The 20,682-nt window shown below is 37.0% G+C and overlaps 1 protein-coding gene across 7 annotated transcripts in view; it reads left to right on the forward strand.

The window, feature by feature from the left end:
• Col5a2 (collagen type V alpha 2 chain) overlaps positions 1-20,682 on the forward strand; it is a 309,094-nt gene that overhangs the window by 43,155 nt on the left and 245,257 nt on the right. For 6 of the 7 annotated variants that reach the window (XM_033756386.1, XM_033756384.1, XM_033756385.1 and 3 more), the window contains one exon: positions 6,699-6,744. The exons of the other annotated variant lie outside the window; for it this stretch is intronic. In XM_033756386.1, the coding sequence (XP_033612277.1) occupies positions 6,699-6,744 (46 nt within the window). Of the gene's footprint in view, positions 1-6,698; positions 6,745-20,682 lie in introns of those variants that run through there. 7 annotated transcript variants of the gene reach the window in all.

Consider the following 20,682-nt stretch of genomic DNA (forward strand, 5'->3'; position numbering starts at 1 on the left):
CAAAAACCTTTTTTTTTTTTTTTTTTTTTTTTTTTTGGTACCGGGGATTGAACTCTGGTCCTTGTGCTTTTGAGGCAGGTGGCAGCACCACTGAGCTAAATCCCCGGCCCTGAAATCTCATCTTATTAAAACACTTCTGCACTGCAAGAGAAACCACCAAGAGACCTAAGAGACAACTCACAATGTGGGAAAAATTTTTATCAGCTGTTCTTCAAAAGACTACTATGTAGAATAAAGAATTAAAAAAACTCAGACCCCCCAATATAAAGACCCAATTAAAAATGGGCATCTGAAATAAACAGATATTTTTCAGACCAAGACGTAAATGCAGCAAATAAACATATGAAAACATTTTCAACATCATTGGTCATTCAAGAGATTCAGATGAAAACAACACTGAGATTCCACCTCACCCCAGGAATAATGGTTGCTATCAACCAATAACCAGTGCTGGCAGGGTTGTAGGGAGAGAGGAACCCTTCTTCATTGTTGGTGGGAGTGCAGACTGGTGCAACCACTGTGGAAATCAATATGGAGATACTTCAAAAAACTAGGATTAGCGGTCCCTAGCTGGGAATCTTCCCAAAAGAATTAAAAGAATCATACCACAGCAATCTGTGCGTACCCATGTTTATAGCGGCACAGATTGTAATAACCAAAGCTTGGAGGCAACCCAATCACCCATCAATTGGAGACTGGATAAAGATGTGGGTTTTAAAAGTATAATGGAGTACTACTCAGCCATAAAGAATGACAAACTAGAGACATTTATAGCTAAGTGGATGAACATTGAGGCCATACTCTTTTTTTTTTTTTAAATTGAGTTTATTGGTACTTTTAAAGTATACAGTATGGTTATAATTATCATTGGGATCTTGTACCTGTACATAACAGATTTTGATTTTCATTTTTCCCCCATACCCCTGCCCTCCTTTCACCCCTCCCCCTTCCCTATTTACAAAGACTTTGTTTCCATTTTTTCCTTTTCTCATATTTTTCTTTTCCCTTATTTCCTTTCCCCTACCCTTCCCACTTCCCCTACACCTTTAGCTCTTTTCTTCCCGTTTCACATCATCAGTTATACAATTTGGATCTTATTTACAACTTTTAGTTTTTCACACTTAAGTGAAATAAATAAGACACACATGTGTAAATACCGGTTTCTCTGTTGTGAGAATCTAAAAGTGTAAATAAGCACCAAAATGTATAATTGATGTGAAATAGAAAGAAAAGGTCTAAAGGGGTAGGGGAAGTGGGAGGGGTTGGAAAAAGGAAAGAAGGGAAAGGAAAAAAAATACAAAAAAAGAAAAATTGGAAACAAAGTCTTTGTAAAGAAGGAGATGTGGAGGAGTTGAAGGGGGTCAGAGGAATGGGGAAAAATAAGAACCAAGATATATCATATAAAGGTACAAGTTCCCAGTGATAAATGTAACTATATTGAATACCTCAAATGTACCAATAAATTTAATGAAAAAAATGGAATCATAGTCTTGCAACACTTTCAGCTTTAATCCTATTATTATACTGTAAATGTTTTGATATTGAGGTAAGGGTGGGGGAAAAGAAATGTTCTATGACTTTCTGATTAAGTTCAAGTCTTTCAGTGGACCCGTGACCTTCCAAAGTAAATGTTTCTAAGGATTCTATTTTTTTTCCTTTCCACCCTCATCAGCACATTGAAGTGAGAATGTAAGACTAGACAGGAGTAGAGCTAGAGAATTCCCTTTGCCTTTAAGTCTGGTAAACTCTTTTTCACTGTGCAGTACAGTGAATGCAATAGGCACATCTCAGGATGATTCTTGCCAAAGATGTGAGGTCATTTTTCTTGACTCTTCAATGTGAGACTTGGTGGCATTCCTGGAGGTAAAGCTCATGAAAATCTGAGAGCTCATAAAATTTCTGCGTCTACCAGTTTCTTACTCTTAAGGAAGCCTACACTCAATTTCCAGAAATCTGTCAAATTGGCCATGCAAGTCTTAACAGTTTATGATTCCATTCCTTTCTGCTCAGTTAAATTGATCTCAGCCACGTTTATTTGTATTCTCCGGCTTCTCCAGACTTGGGTGTTGGCTAGTATTGTGACCTCAGTTCTCTGATGGGTCCAAGAAAAGTCATCCATTTCCATGTTGTTGCAATTTTGTCTTATGTGCCAAAGTGGAAATTAAAGGTTTCTGTGTTTTTAATCATCTCTTCAAGGAAATTAAAAAAAATTCCGCATGTAGGGATGGGAGGTAATTAAGTCTCTTACATGGCTAATAAAAATACTCTTTTACTGCTAATTGAAATGAGAAGAACATACAAAACTATACACAGATGTATTTATAGTTAGTGGTAAAGCTAAGGGTTTTCTGCCCTAAAATCCAGAAACTCTGATAAATTCTCTTTCACAAGACTCAAAGAAGGGGAAAATGTTTGGCGATTTATTAACTACATTATCACCTACATTCCTGATAGAGGAATATTCCTGTTTCCACTAGGAATTTGTGGGTTTGAACCCATTGCTTACAATTGTATATGTTTGATGATTGGAATAATTCTCCTCAGGCTAATTTTGGCTCTGTACATTTAAGATTGTATCCTCCTTCCTTTATGCACAAATTGCCTTCTGGGAAATGTAGGATAGTCTGCTACCCTTTGGTGTCATAATGAAAGGTGGATTAACAGTGTATTATAGTCATATTTCTGGAAGTCACTCATATTTTGTGAAGAGTAGCAATAAGTGCACTTTATCTGTAAGTGACCATGAACTCAGCGCACTCCACCCACCGCAGGCTGAGTGAATCAGTTCCCCTTGCCCTTTCCACACTCCAGTGCCACCTGACACCTATGGGAGAGATCATAATATGGAGAAGGTTGATCTTGCATTTGATAACCTTTCTGAGATCTCTTATTAATTCTAAAACGCTGTCAATTATATACAGTCTTATAAGAGGGTGACCCTCTTATTGAATGTATTATTTGAGTACATAAATAATATTGAACGCATTGACAATAAATTATAGGAAAGTGCATCATAATCAGATAGGGTTTATCCCAGTAATGCGAGCATGCTTTAGTATGAAAAAAATACAAGGGAAAAATTCACCAGAGTAAATGATTAAGGAAAAACATGTACAGTAATTTCAGTTTTATATGGAAAAGAATTTGAGAAAGCTCTGAACACACTAATGATTAAAAATTATTAGTGACAGAAAAAACAAACTTCCTGGATTTGATAAAGGTAATTTACTAAAAGTGTTGGCAAACATTATGTTTAATAGAGAGAGTTTAGATGCATTACCTTTAAGATAGACAAGAAAACTTCCATTATTTTGATGTTTTTTTAAAAGGATATTGAAAGTGCTAGACATGATGAAAGGAAATTAAATAAATGAAAGTTATTAATTTTAGAGCAGAAGAAAAAAACCTGTAATTTTAATGACCATCTTGACTGCCATTGAAATTTCTTTAGTATATATTCTTTTATACAAGTTTTCAATTCTGGTTTGTACTAACATGACATAATATATTCTTTACAAACATACATTTCTTCAGTTTAAAATCTGATCAGCATATAGCTAATCTAAAAATTGTTTTTTAATTTAAAAATTTTATGCCTACAGTTTCTTTTTCGCTTGTTTTGGTTGTATTATATTCCCTTTCATTATTATCAATCTTATCAGACATTTATGTAACTTAAGATGTTTTCCAAATTATCATCTTCTGTATTTTTTTTCTTTTTGGTACAAGGGGTTGAACTCAGGTCCTTCAGCTTGCAAGGAAGGCAGCAGAATCACTGAGCTAAATCCCTGGCAGTCTTCTGTATTTCTTGATCTTTTACACCTGTGTGTGGTTGATTTTTTTTTTAATCTGGTTACTACATTTCCAATTTACTGAGTTGAACTTATTTTAAAACCATATTGTTTCCCAATATTTAATTTTCTTCTATTAGGGTAGAAGAATGTTCAGTATTGATCCATTGGAATTTATTGAGGCTTCCTTTAGCCCATAGCTTGTTATGCTTTCATATGCTTATGTTTGTTTGAGAAGAAAATGCTTCCTCATATTCACTTATTTCCCAACTTAAAATCAATCTTATAATGGCCTTTTCTATATTTTAGATGGGCATGACTACTCTGGAGGAAGATTTACATGATATCTATAGTTTCTGGTGCTGAATTTATAACCAATATTTATCTCTCCTTTATTACTTATTCTAGATTTTTCTCATTTGGGTAGAACTTCTGTTATTCTAGTGGTTTAACCAAGCTCAGACCCGCTAACTACCAGCCATGTCTTTATAATAACATGATTCTTCTAATTGCTCATTCACATTTATTGTTGAGCATTGGAATTCTGACAGGTACTGTAATGGACCCACATAGTGCCAAACGTATTCCCCTCTTCCTTAACTATGTAGCAACTCTACCTCCTTATGATCACAGTCATTTACCTGACCAGTATGATAACACCTTTTTCCCTGGCTGTCTGACTACTGTATAAGGGGCCTAATCATTTTGGAAGTTTAAATTTTTACTCTACTGAGGACCTTAAGTGGTGCCTTGGTGAAAGCATCCCTCATGTGAGAACCAGAAAGTTTAGATCTACAAAACTGCTGTCATCTGCCATGGTCAATCTGTTTTCTTATGGCCACACTGGTGCACCAAATGGGAAATGAATGGGGAACACTGCTCCTTCCTCTTTTAACTCTGAGGTTGCCCTGAATAGAATTCTGTATTCTCTATTCTATCTTGTCTGGGATGAAGTTTGAGGCACTACTGCTTTATCTTTCTCTTGACAATAGCAACTACTCTGCACATCAAGGAAACAATGTGAAGATTTTGCTGTTCATTATGATTATACCTTAAGAAACAAGGAAAATGATCACTTGGTGGATCTGGATCCAGAGGATCCCCTATGACGTAACCGAGAGTCAGATCAGCATTTGTCACCTAATCCGTATGTGTTCCTAACAGTGGAGGTATGATGGCATTTTTGTGGTGTCTTAGAATTAGTCTTGATCTTGAACTTAATAGCCTTTGGAAAAACCTGGCTTCTTTTCCTCAACACAATGCTACGTGATAAATGACCCTAGGTCACTGTGGGTAAGGACTGAGGACTTAGTGCCTCCCTTATTGTGCTGTTCTAAAGTCTTTCCCTGAGATATGTGGCCTTTCTTAGTTCTTATCTGTGAACTGGGTATAGAAAGCTTTTCACTGGTTTCATTAGGGATGGCTGATATCCTTCTGCTCATCTATTTTTATACCCTTTATATAAATATACATTTGTATTTCTTCTCTCTGTCTGTCTCCTTCTCCCTCACCTTCCTTTCTGGACTTCTTCCATTCCCTTGTTGACTCCCTTGCTGTTAGGAACCATAGCCTTGGGGCCATCCTTATAATTTACTGTGGATTTGCGTGTCCTGGATGTCACTTCAAACTTGTTGCCAACAATAATATTCCATGCAGATTGCTTCTGACAATTAAGTGCTGCCATCTACCTTGGCTACTGTAGAGCCTTTCATTCCCATTGATACCAGGGATCCAAGTCCCAGCATGGCATTGCTTGCCATTAGCCTTGGCCCACAAAAGACCATAGCTGAGAAGCTTCACAAGAATGATGTACCTTTGCACAGTGCATGCTTTATCACCACAGTTAATGAAATGTTCTGCAACTTCTCCCAAATAAAGTCAACTGGGGGTTCTCAAGTCTTGTGTAATAGACTCTTTTCATGCGTTCACTTCTCTGGAACATTTACTCCCTATCCTCAGTGCTCTACCAAAGGAATACTAACATCTCCAATTTATTTGATAGGAGGTCATCACTTTTTTTAAGCTTTCAAGATCAAGATCTTCCCTAGAAGAATATCAGAACTCGATCCTGGGCTTTTTACCAGGATACTAAAGCCTAAGTCACAAAGAATGTCCTAGTATTAATAAACTCCCTCTAATACAGCTTTAAATTCAGGTCCTTCTTGATTCAAGAACCACTTCCAGGCCAGCTGTCTCTTCCTACCACTTCATTTCATTGAGGCCTCAGAAGTTTTACAGTTCCTTTTGTGATAAATTCCCCTTTTCACTAGCAGAGACAGCTATTCCTGAGCTGGGCTGTGGGAACACTTAGCTGTAGATATTGGTTGAGTGAAAAAGATCTGAAGAGGGCAGCATTTCCAGTGCTACATCTAATACAGATGAAACGTCTACAGTCTTCCGGCTACCATTTAGAACGTCAAACAAGATGAAATAATTTCCTTCCATCTCTTTCAGAGAAAGTGCTCTCAAGGAATACCCATTTTTCAAAGATGATGGTATAAGAGCTTATTTTTCCTTTTTGATTAACATGTATGAATTGTACATATTAAGGAGGTTCAGTATAATATTTCTGTACACACCTATAGCAGAGACTGGTCAATTTCAGCCTCTATTTACACCCACCTCCATCACAATGTCCATTGACCATTAGTCTACATTCAGGAGAACCCTTTTAGGTTTCCTTATTTAATGAATTAAAATTGATATTTTAAATCATGATCTAAATTTCTGCTTTACATTATTTAATGAGACTGATGATGTCTCAAAAATGCTTGAAATAAAAATGTACCACAACCAGTCTTGTAACATTAATTGTTGATGTGAATATGAATCTAGGTTCTTAATTTTAACATATGCAATGTTTTCCCACTACTATTTAGCACTTTCCATTGAATATTTCCTCTGCAGGCATGATCTGTGTTTACTCAGAAGAATAGGGAAGCTGATAAGTTGGGTAAGTTATTGTTTACATCTAGCGATGTAAAATTAATGATATGCTTGCCAGCCAAACTATAAATCAAAAGTGAAAAATATATCCTGGCAGTGAGGATGCAACTGGAGTACTGTCACTGAGATAAGCTGTTAAACATACAACGGTGCTCCTGATTAATAACTCATGGGCTGTAAAAAGGAAACAAATGACCAGTATTTTCCCCTCACTATGGTTTTAGTGTTTTGGGTTGACAGAATGCTGCTAAAAATATTAGGAGAGAAATTTGGATAAAGACAAATGGTTTATTTCAGAGATAAGTTCAGTACGTTCTACTGAGTTGAAATGTTTGCAACACTCTACATTTTTTTTCAATAGCTTGGTGGTCTTATAAAGCTATTATATGATTTCCTATATTATACTCTAAGATGACATAGATAAAAGTTTTGCTTTTCTGGCTTTGTTAATGTTGGCAATTGATAGCCTTGTAAAATAATTCAAGATGGTCAATTTTTGTATGGTCTTAAAATCATCTCATCGTTTTTGATTTTCTGTGCATCTTAGATGTGTAAGAAAAAAGGACCTTATAATCCTAGTATATTATGCTCTTATCATACTCCAGCATTAATATTATATTATCAGGCACGATTTCTCTTCATTATCTAAAGGTTATACTTATAGGTATTAAAATCAACTTTACTAGCATTATACTTTTTTCTGAGAAGTTTTTTTTTTTTGGTACCGGGGATTGAACTCGGGTCCTTGTGCTTGCAAGGCAGGCCACCAAACTGCTGAGCTAAATCCCTGACCCTCTGAGAAGTTTTTTATCCATTAGATTATATTACTATTTAGATTTTATTACTATTTTAATAGATTTCTCAAAATGGACTTGGTACTATTTATTTGTTTATTTATTTGAGGCAGGGTCTTGCTTTGTCGTTCAGGCTGGCCCTGAATTTGCTATGTGGCCCAGGCTAGCCTCGAACTCATGGTGATCCTCCTGCCTCAGTTTCTAAGGTGCTGGGATTACAGGTGTGTGCCACCATGCCTGGTTCATGGACTTGGTGCTGTTTAAAAATTGTGTCTTCAGGTTTGAATTTGGTTTAAACTTTTGCGATTTTATTATAAATTTATCAACTAAGAATTAATAAATCCGGTAAGCATGATGTTTCTCAAGCAATATATATGAATGTACAGTGTAACTTTATCTTGTTAAAATGCATACTTCATTTTGAACCACCTATGTAGAGGCAGAAGTTTCATCTGCTCACTTTGCAGTGCACTTTCTTTTCTACCTCTTCTATCTGTCTTGTTTTTTAGAAGTGAAGATAAGTTTGTCATCTCAGGTTAACCTCCATGCTTCCTATGCTGCATAGTTCCCCAAAACATACATGAAACTGTCTCTGTTCTCTCATGCTACTGCTTTTTTGGATCCTGGTTTTTCCCAAGGCAGTAGGTGGGAAGCAAAACAAGTACTTGATTCTCAAACTTAGTGGAATTCTCTTTACTCTCTTTTGAAGCTAAGTAGGAACAGGAAAGGCTGGAGTCCCCCCAAAGGACTGAAAAAACCATCACTTTCTGTTATTCTCTTGGTCTGTTTCCCCTTTTCTCTTAGCCTGGATATTTTAAATATGTTTCCTTTTAAATGGAAAAGTTCATTTCTTCCTTCATTATCTTTTATTTAAAGTGTATATTTTGTACTCTAGATTGTAGACTTTTGGGCTTTTTTAGTCTCTGATTTGATCTTGACACTTTATTTTGAAACTCAAGAGTTGAGTATTGGTTCTATCTTTTATTCTTTCATCCTGTGTTTCTGCTAAAACAGTTCTTTTCTGAGGATGTATAAAATGATTCACTGCTCCCTGATCTGAGGAGAGGCATCAGCTAGAAGGAAGCACATATAAATATTGCGGGTGAGAGAAAGAGGCAGGGTTGTGAAAGGCCACATTTGTAAACCACGTGGTCATCCAACCACACATGTACTGAGTGTCAGTTACATGTCAGGTTCTGTACTTGGTACAATGAAAGAGTTAAGAAAAAATATACACATCTTGTTCTAGGAGTGTTTGGAATTAACAGGGTGGAATGAATGAAATGGGTGGAGTAGGTAAGGTATAATTCAAAAAATGTAATAATTAAACTATTAGAGGTCACATTAGGTGATACACGGTCTAAGGTGCAATTATTCTATAGAAGGGAAGGGGAAGGAGATTGGCTGTGTTTGCAAAACTAGAACTGATTCTAAAAGTTGGATAAATCTTACCTAAGTGAAGAAAATGGTGAGGGCTATGCAAAGTGAGAGTTTCAATGTGAGCTAAATTAGTGTAGCAGCAATAAGTAATGGGCGCATGAGAGGAGGGATAAAAGGATTAGTCTTTGTGGAAATGAGATAGGGTGGTAAGAATCAGATGAAAGGAAGTTAGACTGAGAAAACTTGTATGCAAAAATTTTAGGTTTGCAAAACTCACACCTTCTGCAACAGCTAATGGAGGATTAGACAGGGTAAATGCTTTGTAGAGAAAAGGATGTCAGAAGACAGGATGGATTAGAGACTCACAGAAGCGCTTGTAACCCGAGTGTGAGCTGATGCTTCTCCAGGAAAGGGTGGTATGAAGTGAGAACACAATGACAATGAAAAGTTGAAAGGGAAGAGAAGAAATCGATGATGGATGAGCTGGGAGAAAAGTGTTGGATCATATATTGATCTAGTAACCTAGTTTTTAAGTGTCATATTTTCTTTTTCCTTTTTCTTTCTCTTATTCAAGGAAGTCTTTGGTTTGGGGTTGTTATCTCAAGGGATGGATGTGGTGGAGTGGAAGCAAAGAGCTTGGCTTTTGTTTTAGAAATCGAAACCTCATAAAAGGGGAAGGATTTATGTAATCTGTAAAATAAAGTGGATGAGAGAGCACAGGAAAATGTCTTGGCTGGATATTTGAAGGGAGAATTGCTTTGAGGCTAGCCAGTAATGGATTGGGCAGGAGAAAGGCTGAGAGATTCATTGTGTCCCAGAGATCTCAGTGCTTCACTCTGCTTCCTAGCAATGCTCTGGGGGAGGGTCAGGGTTTTGCTACCAAGGACACAACCCCGTGAGGCTTCCAGAAGATATGAAGGGTGAACTGCATGGAAAGTTTCACGAATGGAACTGAAGCTGTCACGTAAAAGACCATGCTGCAGTGGCACGCTGTTCTTCACAGAGCTTACCTTTACATGAGAGGTGACCTGAAGGCCGTATTACTTACGGCAATCCTTAGCCATACAAGACTCTTTCATCTTCTTTCAACCTCAACCCAACTCTAGAGAATTGGAGAAATCTTCAAAAAAGACTCAAAAACTGAAGTTTCTAGCCTGCCTCACAGGCTTAACAATAACAATTCCGTTGATTAGTGACAAAAACATTTGTATTTGGTGCATATATGATTTTTGTAGATATTACTTTGATACAATAGTGGCAGATATATTTTATAATATGAATACAAAACATTTCTTTTATTAGAAAATGATTAATTTACTAAATATTAAAGTCCTTTATGCAAAATACTTCTGCTCATGTATTTTGTTTTCCTCCTAATAAAAGTCAGTTTCCAGCAATATAAAAACAACATATTGGCCCCTGTCTCGAAAAGCTGAGCCCAGTAAGGGAAGAAGGCATGTAAGCAAGTAGTATACTTTCAGGGATCATTTCTATAGTTGGCGATGTAGACTGTTTTAAATTCATTGCAGAATAGCTTGTATGAGGAATAAACTAATCAATCACCCATAAATTAATTTCCTGTATGTCAAGTATACCAAATTATATACTAGGTTTGCTGTTATGAAGAACAGTTTATTAATAAAAATATAATATTGAGTAATAATCTGGTATAGAACACTAACTTTGGCTGAGGAAAGATGGAAAAGGAGGTGTATAAGTAAAAATAGTCCTAATTTTGAGGAACCTGACATTCATTTTTGAAGTCAGTGCTTGTACTTACATGAATATAAAATATGGAAGTAGGAAAGATCGGAGGGTTAAGGTTGTTAACTCATAAAGCAATTGGTGCAAACTCTCTGTAGCTAATCAGAGAATGGATGCACATTGGAAAAAGGAAAAGGAAGACAAGAAACATACCAGAACAGACACAAATGTTGGCGGTATAGCGTTGGGAATCACCTGCAAATGAAACTGCATGGAACCTGCCTCCCAGGACGTATGTAAGATGCTAAAGAATGAGCCTAGAGCTCTGTGAAAGCCCACAGCCAAAGCCTTGAAGAGAGAACTCAGGGAGAAGGGAGAGAGATGCTGCCTGGGAGCTGAGAGGAGGAATAGAAGACAGAGTCAGGAATCAGGGCTGTTCGTGGAAAGGTGGAAACTGCAGTCCAGAGGCAAATGCAGCTCCTGAGCAGTTGTGAAGCGTGAGAGCTGGGACACACTGTATCGTGGAAGGTGGAAATTCCGCTGGTGAACACAAGAGACCATCCCTGATTTTAAAAGCTAGAATTTTCATTTCTTTCTCTTTCTGGCCCTTAGTTCCTGCCTTCTTTTCATTAATTCCTACGTGTAGTTTCCTCACAGTTTTAGTTTATTTTCATTTTACTTTATTTCCCCAACTTATTTATTTTTTAGTAAACATTACTTACACATGGCAACAAACTAACATTCAGAACAACAGAAAATGTATACATAACAGAAAATGTTATATACAGTGTATGTAAACGTGTACCTGTGAGTGTATTTACACACATACACATATATTAACCTAATTCTTCACCTAATATTTTCACCTAAAATGATTATGAGGATTTTTTATGTTATAATATAGATGGAGCTGCCTAATTACTTTAATGGCTGCATAGTACTCCTCCTGTGGCCACAGCTTATATGGAGATTTCCTACAATCCTTTGTTCTACTAGCTCAGCTATCAAAGGGAGCACGACACAGCTTATAATATTTGTTGTCTCCAAATTCCAGGTCTTAACAAAAAGAGCTGCAATGAATATCCTTGTATAAATGACCTTGTGAACATGTGTAAAATCTTTGTGTGACTTTCTAGAATGTGGTTGCTAGTTAGAAGATTTATGAATAGTTAATTTTTATAGCCTTCAAGCCCTTAATTTGAAGTAGCATTTATTTTAGTTCAGTAAAGAACGATGTATAGGCAGCTCCAGAATTCAGTGACAGTTTTCTATTGGTGGCTTGATGGCAATAGCTAGAGTGTGAACGAAACTCCTGCAGCCAAAAACCCTGTTGAGAATGCATGGTAGGCCTCGAGTGTCAAGGCAACGTGCAGTGCAGGAGAGCAAGGACTCTTATTCTGATACCAGCTAGGAGTTTAATTTTGCAAGCTTCCTGAGACATCACAGAAACTCCTTTGTTTAAAATATTTCAAAGCTGGGGGAAAAAATTCAACTTGTATTTCAGAAGGTAGAGAAATTAGAAACATCTGGTAAGTTCAGTTGCAGACACGGCCTGCCCTGACATGGAGATGTAATAACCAGGAGGCTGACTAGTCTAGTCTAATTCTGGTGAATAATATTTTCTCAGCAGTCTCCTGGCCACGGAGTATTGAAGGCAATGGGAACATGCTGTAAAGTGCCTCGATGCCCAGAACAATTACACCCTGGAAACACTGTCTTGGTGGCTGAGTGTGACCCATGACCATGGCTCAGTTCATTCTGCAAGCAGAATTAGTCACAGAGCATGTGTGGAGCAGCAGTCCTTGTGGGACTTTCTTGTGCTGACTTTAAGTGCATGATCTCACGATGGGAGATCACACCTTGGAATGGTATTGGCTTGGAATAGTAGGGAGAAAAATAATGCCATACATTGCTTTGCATGATTACATGAGCACTATTTTTCATGTAGTTACTGACTGTATTCTCTTTAGAGCTATCCTATATGAGTGGGGTTGTTCTAAACTTCTGTGGCTTCAGTTTTAACTTTTAAAAATTATCTTAATATTATGTAAACTGCTAGTGTCCAAGGAAACACATTGGCCTTCATTTCTTCCTTGTTCTTCTGTGTCTTTCTGATCCTTCTCTGATGCCAAGAGAGAAAGTTAATTACTTCACTTGCACACAACATATATGTTTGTCAAATATAATCCAGGTGGCTTTCTTGTCTCTTTTTATTTTAATTTATTTATAGCCTTGTCCAATTAGATATCTACTTCTCAAAATTGAGATTATCTTAGCAGTATATTTGTTTTGACTCTTGGAGTATCTGTTCCTGGTAATTGAAGAATAAATATTTATAACATGAATGAATTAGCCAACTAATCACAAGACCGCGAGGTCTTGGATTTCATATTCACTTTGATATGAAATCCAGTCTGGCCACTTACAATTGTTTTTCTTTAGGGGCTCATTCTTGTATCTGATTTTCTTAAAGCTTTTTTACTAATCTACATTACTGGGTAATTTTCAAAAAGCAATTAATTGTATGTTGTGAACATGTTCCCTGGAAAGTACCAGGCATGTAATTCTGGAACTAGTTGGTATAGACCACTTTGAAAAGCTTCTAAGCATTCAGTTTATCTGATAGGAAGAGTTTGTTCTATTGAAAGTTTAGAGTATGTTTACTTGCTACTGTACCTGGTCATTATAAACTAAAACATTTCTAAGATGATGCATCGAATTAAAAAATATTTCAAAAAATATACTTTGTTTGTTTTACCAAGAATCCATTATCTAATAACAATAGTTCATTATTTATGAACTATTACCATCAAATGGTATGTAATGAACATTACATCACTGAATACTATACCAAATCAGTCAGTTAGGCTTGCCAAATCCATGTAACACACAATAATATCCTCTTGTTTTGCTTCCATCTAACTTGGGATTCAGTGTGCCTCTACTTATATTTGTTTAGAATTCTGTTTGCTTTTAAATTGACGTAAGTATTTTTTTGTCATTGCTCATTCCATTGTCACTTTTAATTTTCAACATATAACCCTTCTAGTTTATTTGCTGAAAAAAAGCATTTTCTTTGACACTTTTCCCCTGAGGCTTCTGCCTGCCCTTTCATGTTTATGTGGGCTAGCTAAATTTCATGCCAAAGAATTCATTCTTTCTTTGCATAGGTATATGGGTGTATCATCAGATAAGACATAATGATGTTGTAATGTGGCATTTATGTCTCAAGAGAGCTAGGAAATGTGATTCAAAATATGACAAGTTAAGATTTTATTCATAATAGAGAATATTGGCATATAATGTTGACAGTTGAGTCCAATTATGTTGTGAAGTCTGGGGAAAATTACTTATTTTTTGACGCTTGGTTTCCCTGTCTTTAAAATATTGTAGAGGTTGGAAATGTTTGTTGGGTATCTTGTACAGGGGAAACATAGTAGGCACTAAAATTCACAGCTGATAACAGAATGTACAGCTGCAAAAAAAAAAAAAAAAAAAAAAAGAGAAGTCTTCTTGTCTGAGATTAGTGTATTCTGACATGGCAGCTGCCACTCCACACCTATGTTGTCCCCACTAGACCCTGCTAATTAATCAGTACTCTTTCCCACTGATTCTGGGTGCAGGTTAACTCTTAGGAAACCATCGCTAGTTCATTCAAGAAGGGAGATGAGTTGTAACCATTTCCCATCCCTTGTCCAATACTTTTACTTTACAGAAGAGGAAACTAGGGCCCAGAGAAGTTATGTCATTTTCAAGGTCCAGAGAAATTTTGCAATTTCTTCAAGGTGGTGTGGTCAGCACCTTGTACTAGACGCCAAAACTCTTGCATGCTCCTTCAACTGTAGCATCTGTCTGTCTTGTTGATCTTTCATAATAACGGGAGGAAGACTTCATAATCGTTTGCCTTTTTCATTATAAGCAAATAAATTAACCCATAATTTTCTTGATCTAGTATTTGTTGGTTTATATAAATGAACCCCACTGACCGATTCACAGTGGTGATTGTGTGTGTGTGTGTGTGTGTGTGTGTGTGTGTGTGTTAAACATGATGTTTGATTCAAACCTTATGTTCCTTTGGCTTTCACAAAAGGAAAAGAAAATGCCCGAGGGTCAGCAGATGTTGAAGGAGGTATAATCAAGGTAAACAATTAGATAATTAGGAAGTGGTTTCCTAAGTGAGGGTTACTCTTAAAATTTTCTTCATGCCCTCCTCCTTTCAGCTATTGGACTTTGGTTTTTCCTGTTCTGAATATTATGCTGTAAATTCTGGGTTGAAACCCATTTAAGCTGACAATGGTTAAATTATTTTCACTGAAAACATGTTCATGCTTGCTAACAGCTACAGAATGAATTTGGATTTACTTAGCCAAAGGAAAAACAGGATGAGAAAGATAATGTGAAATCTTTTTCTCATCACTTGTGCCTCCACCCCCACTGTTTTTTGTTTGTTTTAGTTACATTTTCAAACATTCTCTCATTTTCCCATGTTCTGTGCTCGCCTTGGAAAATCTTCTAATAGCACAGAGGACAAACAGGAGTTCCAGAAGTGCTGACTCATCACAGCCGAAGTCCAGTGGTTTGGCAAGAATCTTAAGTCACAAATGTTCAAACTGACCCTTTTAAAACTAAGTCCTCAGCAGCAGATGTCACTGTTGGTCTAATTTAACTTGCAGGCACTTTCTACCAGCCCAGCAACCCTGTGGTTTAAGCAGCATGGTCTTATAGGATGTTTTATAATGCCTTGTGATACTGATCTAAAGATCAATTTCTTACCCCTGAAACCTACCTTAATTACATAGAACTTTTAAAATTCTAATATTTTTCACATTATTGTCACTTTTCATTTTTAGTACAGACTTTTTTGCAGGAAGTCTTAATCTGTTTTCTTTCTACCCTCTTCCTCTGCTTTCTTTCTGAGGAATATGTAACAGTTTTCTTTCTCTTTTTCTGGTCTAAGGTACTCATCTGTTCATGAACAAATCCACCAAACTCTCCCATTCTCTAACATATTTTTTCATAATATTTTTGCGCCACTAATACAATGCAGTTGACTATTGTATCTCAGCTATAGATCCTCTGTTTGATGACTCTGTTGCTAGGGCAGTTCAGTTGTGGAAACATCATACCTCAGGTTTCCTTGGCAGCTTTCTTCAGGCCTTAAAGTGGGGCTTGAAGGTTTTGTGGAGTGGAAGGTGGGAGAGGAAACAAGAGTTTCTTCCTGTTTTTAAATTTGTGCTATTCTTATTGGGTTCCAGTCTGAAGTGGTGGTTCTGTTAAGCAACAGCTGGTGACCCCACCTGTGGAAGTGGCCCCAGCTTCCAGCTTCTGTAAACACTTCTAGAACCAGGCTCATCATGGTACCTCAGGGTCCAGCAGCAGCCAGCCCGAGCCCCATTTCTCAGTGCCAGAACTGGGGTTCCTCTTTCTAGCTCCTAAGCTCTGGTTATGTCAGCCTTTTTCCTTTTGTTCCTCTAACCACACACATTTTAGTTACTTCGTGAGTGTTCCCTTTGTACTTATTCAGTTCTCTAACACCTATGAAATCACAGACTTCCATTAAATGCCTTCTTAAGTTAAAAACTGTTCTGTTTTTCGGATGCACACACATGTTCCTATATATTTTAAATCATATTAAATGTTAAAAAAGAGTGAAAGGCAATTAGCAAATTCATTGCATCCTGTATCTGATTTATATAAAAATGCCTTTCTGGGTTAGGTCTTCAATATGCAATTTGTATGTGTTGATTTTGACTACGTGATATAGAGTATCTCTTGTGAAATGTATACACACTTCCAAACACCTCTGATTAGGTTTTATAATTCTGAAATGAGTTGCTTCCTATCTTCTATTTCTGACATAGTCCATATTCTCTTATGCAGGGAGCAAAGCATGACCTTTGCGGTGGGGACTAGCTGAATGGGTAGACTAGTTAGCCTAGTTTTCTTTCTTTTGCTTCAAGGTGATTTTAGTTGCTCATAAATTTACATGTATTCAGTCAATAATTTATTACCATTTGGCAAGAAATGAGCATACTAAAGTAATCCAGGGTTTCTTTCAACCATTCATCATCTTTAAACTTGTTGCCTTTCTATTAAATCCAGTTACTTCTTTGTACATAATATTTATTCAGTCATTCGCATTAATCATCTGACAGTAATATATAGTCACTTAATGTAGTGGCATGGGCCAGGCAGAGTTATTAGCATTATTTTTGTCTGTCTTAGATCTGTGAACACTATTTCCATTCACAGTTATGCTTGCATTAACTAGGTCAACTTTTTTTCTAACCTGTCCAGACCAGTTTCTATCTCTTCTCTATCAAAACAACCATTGATTTCTCCAGCATCCTACATGTTGCCAGACACAATAAACCCTTTGCTTTTCACTTGACTTACTCTCTGTGGAAGTGGATCCTACTGGTCAATCTCTTCTTCCTGAAGACACTCCTTCTCTTCTGAGATACTTCTCAATAAATTACCTTCCTTTTCCTACTGCTATTGTTTCTCATATCTCTTTTGTGGGATCTCAAAATACCAGTGATGTTCAGAGCTCTGTCCCTGGTTCTACACCCTCCTCAATGATATTTACTCTTCCATGTGACTCTCTTTTAGTCCCTCTTCTTTTAATACTACTTATGTTCTATAGACTCTGACATCTGTTTTCCCAGATTAGATCTCTTCCATGAGTTCCAGATGATGATGTGTAGCTGCCTGCTTGAAAGCCTGTCCATTTATATACATCCTACTCCACTCACACCAAAGTACCTACAGTTTCTGAATTCATTGTGCTCTGCACCTCTGTTAGATTCTACAGTCTTCTCCCTACTTACAATACTTCACTTGTTTGCTTTATCTATGTAGTTAATGCCAAACTCCTTTCTAACATCTTATTTTATATAACTTATTTCAAATGACTCAGTTTAAACATGGTTGAAGAAACTATCTTAGTTCAAATGTTTCTTTGAGAAACATTCTTGTGTGATGCTCTTTCCATGTTTCCTACTTTTCTTGGTCATACTCACTTTGGATTTATACAGCAATCCTACTTTGACTGTCACTGTTTTTCTTTTCTGCCTTGCTAGATTTTTGTGGTAGTGTCTAAAGATGGGCACCATCCGCATCTTGCCTCCCTCTCCTTACTTCCCTTTATTCCCTGTACTCGCTGTTTCTTACTTCAGGAAACAGTCTATTTCATTTCCCCTTGAATACATATTATACTTTTAACTTGCTTTAACCAACAGCAAGAGTGATGTGGCAGGACTGATGTTTTTGGATGTCCTTCTCCAAGCTTTAAAGGTCATGCAGTTTTCTTCCCTTCCCTTTGCAGCCCAGTTGTCTTTTGTTACAGAGGTTTAAATTAGACTTTTGAGGGATGAAAGACCCAATGAAGGGAGACCCTGGAGGATGAGGGGTTGTCATGACATTTCAGTCCCAGCTAATCTAGACTGAGCTTTCCTTTTGGTAAATATAGCTGTGAAGACCACCACATTTATAGCACATGGAATAGGATAGCCTACTGGGCCCAGTCAACCTACAGAATTTTGGTAACAACAATTCTGTTGCTTTATGTAAGCCATTACACTTTGTAGTATATTGTTACACAGCAATAAGTAAATGAAATAATTCTTCAGTAAGTATATTATTTGTGTTTCTGTTATGTTTCAAGAAATATACTAGGGGCAAGCATATTATGGTATATCAATATTTAACTTGGAATCCCTTGATTTAGTACAGTGACTACAAGTAAAAGCTACTGCATGAACATTTTGGTAGTATGAAGGAATGTATCAAAATGTGAGATACATCCCTTTGAAACGTAATTTCCTGTATAGGCACTAAATAAATGTTTCTAGCGTTCAAAACAAATATCTCTGAACTATAAATTTGCATTGAAAGGGTAATTATTTACAAGATTTTTCTAGTTGGAATACTTAAAAAATGAAGAGAATGATATTTAGACCAATAAATTCCAACTTAACATTTTATTATGTTTATATTTTGAGTAATTTTATGTCGCTTATTTGTATTTCTCCGAGAGGAGAGTTTTTTTGAAACAATTAGAAAAAATTTCTTTATCAATCTAACTTCAACCATCTTTTCTTTAACTTGGAAGAAATAGTGTTTGAGGACCTATTACCTGGTGTCATAAACAATGTTAACATTAAAGACCAAAGCTCCAAACACTGGATATCATGGATCCACTTGTATTATCCAATATAATCTGCACAGCTCTCCTATGAGCTAGTTGCTATTTTCATTTGCAGTTTATGGGTGAAGATTGAACAGTTTAGAAAAAGACATGGCAGGGCTGGGAGTCCAACTGAAATCTCAGTGGCCTCCAAAGAAGGACACAGCTTAAAGGTTGAAAAACACTGCACATTTTTAAGACTGATGATTTAAAAATATCAGTGTAATAGGGTTCTGTAGAGGAACAGATTCAATATAAAGTATATCTATGATATATAAGGGATTTATGAGAGAGGCATAGAGATTCAGAATTGGAAGGGTCCCATTAGCTATCTGTCAGATCAGAGCTGGAAGATTCCAAAATGGCGGTCTAGGTGCTGGAGAGCCAGAACATCTGGTAGCAGTCAAAGGTTGAAGGCCTGGAAGCTCACTGTGGAGTCACTGGTGTGACTCCGTGTCAGAGGTCAGAAATTCTGTATTGGAAGGCTAAAGAGTTTGTACTAGAAGCATGAAAGAACTGCAGACCAGTGTCTGAAGGCAGTGGCAAAAACTGGAGCTTTTATGAGGAAAAAGGAGCCCTTTTCCATTTACCAAAGCTCTACTTCCATTTTTTTCTTTCAGTTTTTCTCTTCATCTCCTCTCTTTTTCTTGTCTTCCCCTCCCTACATCTCTTGTTTCTTTTTCCATTTGAGAAAAACAAAATGAAAACAACTCCCTATTTCTTACTATCAATATTTTATTTTGCTTTTTCTTTATATTATGTATCCACTCCCCATGATAATGGTAATCACATACTGCAAACATATACTAGTAAAAATAAAAAGTCAAAAAATAAAATTAAAATAAAAAAAAATAGACAAAAAAAGAAAAAATAAAAGGGAAGACTTCCTTCTTCTTTCTCTTTTTATTCGGTTCAGGCGACAAGCATATTGGTTGTTCCCTTCATATCTGGCATGGGTTTGCCCTCTGTTTCACAGCATGTATGCCAAGCAACTACAAGCACACCTGAACTTCACTAAGGTTTGTCGCGAGCCGGCGACGCAGAGCACTGTCCAGCAGTGTCTCAAACCTGAAAGAGCAGCGGGGTGGAGATGGGGCAGAGAGAAAAGAAGGACGCCAAGACAAGAGACTGATCAAGGCGGCGTTTATTGCCGGCAAGCACCGGCCTTTTAAAGCAAAAAACCACAAACTATTATGGGATGGGTTTACCATAGTAACTGAAAGGTCACACAGGAAAAGAGCAAACAGGTTCACCAAAACAACCCACCGTGGGTAGTAGTAACCCGGACAACCACACATCTAAAGGTCAGAGACAAGAAACTGTAACTTTCAGGAATTCCACAAAGGAAACACTCTACCTGCTCAACTGGAGAAGCTTAACACATATGGAGTTACTAGAGTTAACGGTACTTACAACCAATACTCATGATCCCCACAATTCCTCCCTTTTTGTTTTAAAACTTTTGTTCCATAGCAAGAAGAAGCTTAAGAGAAAGTATAGGCATGTCCGAGCCTGTCTTAGGTTGGGAAAAGCATTTGGCTGTCTTACCCGTCATTGGGGTCATCTGTCTTACAGGCCTATAACATGATGAAGATTTAACAGAAGCCCCTGTCTTAGGTTGATCAGTCAAACCTTTTCCTCTTACCCGTCTTTGACTTTCCGGACCCTCATTGAAGCTCTTTTTATCTGAGCGAGGTAAATGCCCAAATTTTCGGAGGACCCTTCCTTAAGGTCCATGAGCGCATGTAATGTTTTGCGCTGTATATAAACCTGATTTAAGATAACACAGTATTTATGATATTTCACATATCAGAGGCCCCATGCCAAAAACATTCAAACTAAGGCTAGTAACTTTGACATCTGACAATAAGCGTATTTC

The sequence above is a fragment of the Fukomys damarensis genome, unplaced genomic scaffold (genome assembly GCF_012274545.1).
Source record: "Fukomys damarensis isolate Sample0158 unplaced genomic scaffold, DMR_v1.0_HiC HiC_scaffold_26, whole genome shotgun sequence".
Lineage (NCBI taxonomy): Eukaryota > Metazoa > Chordata > Mammalia > Rodentia > Bathyergidae > Fukomys > Fukomys damarensis.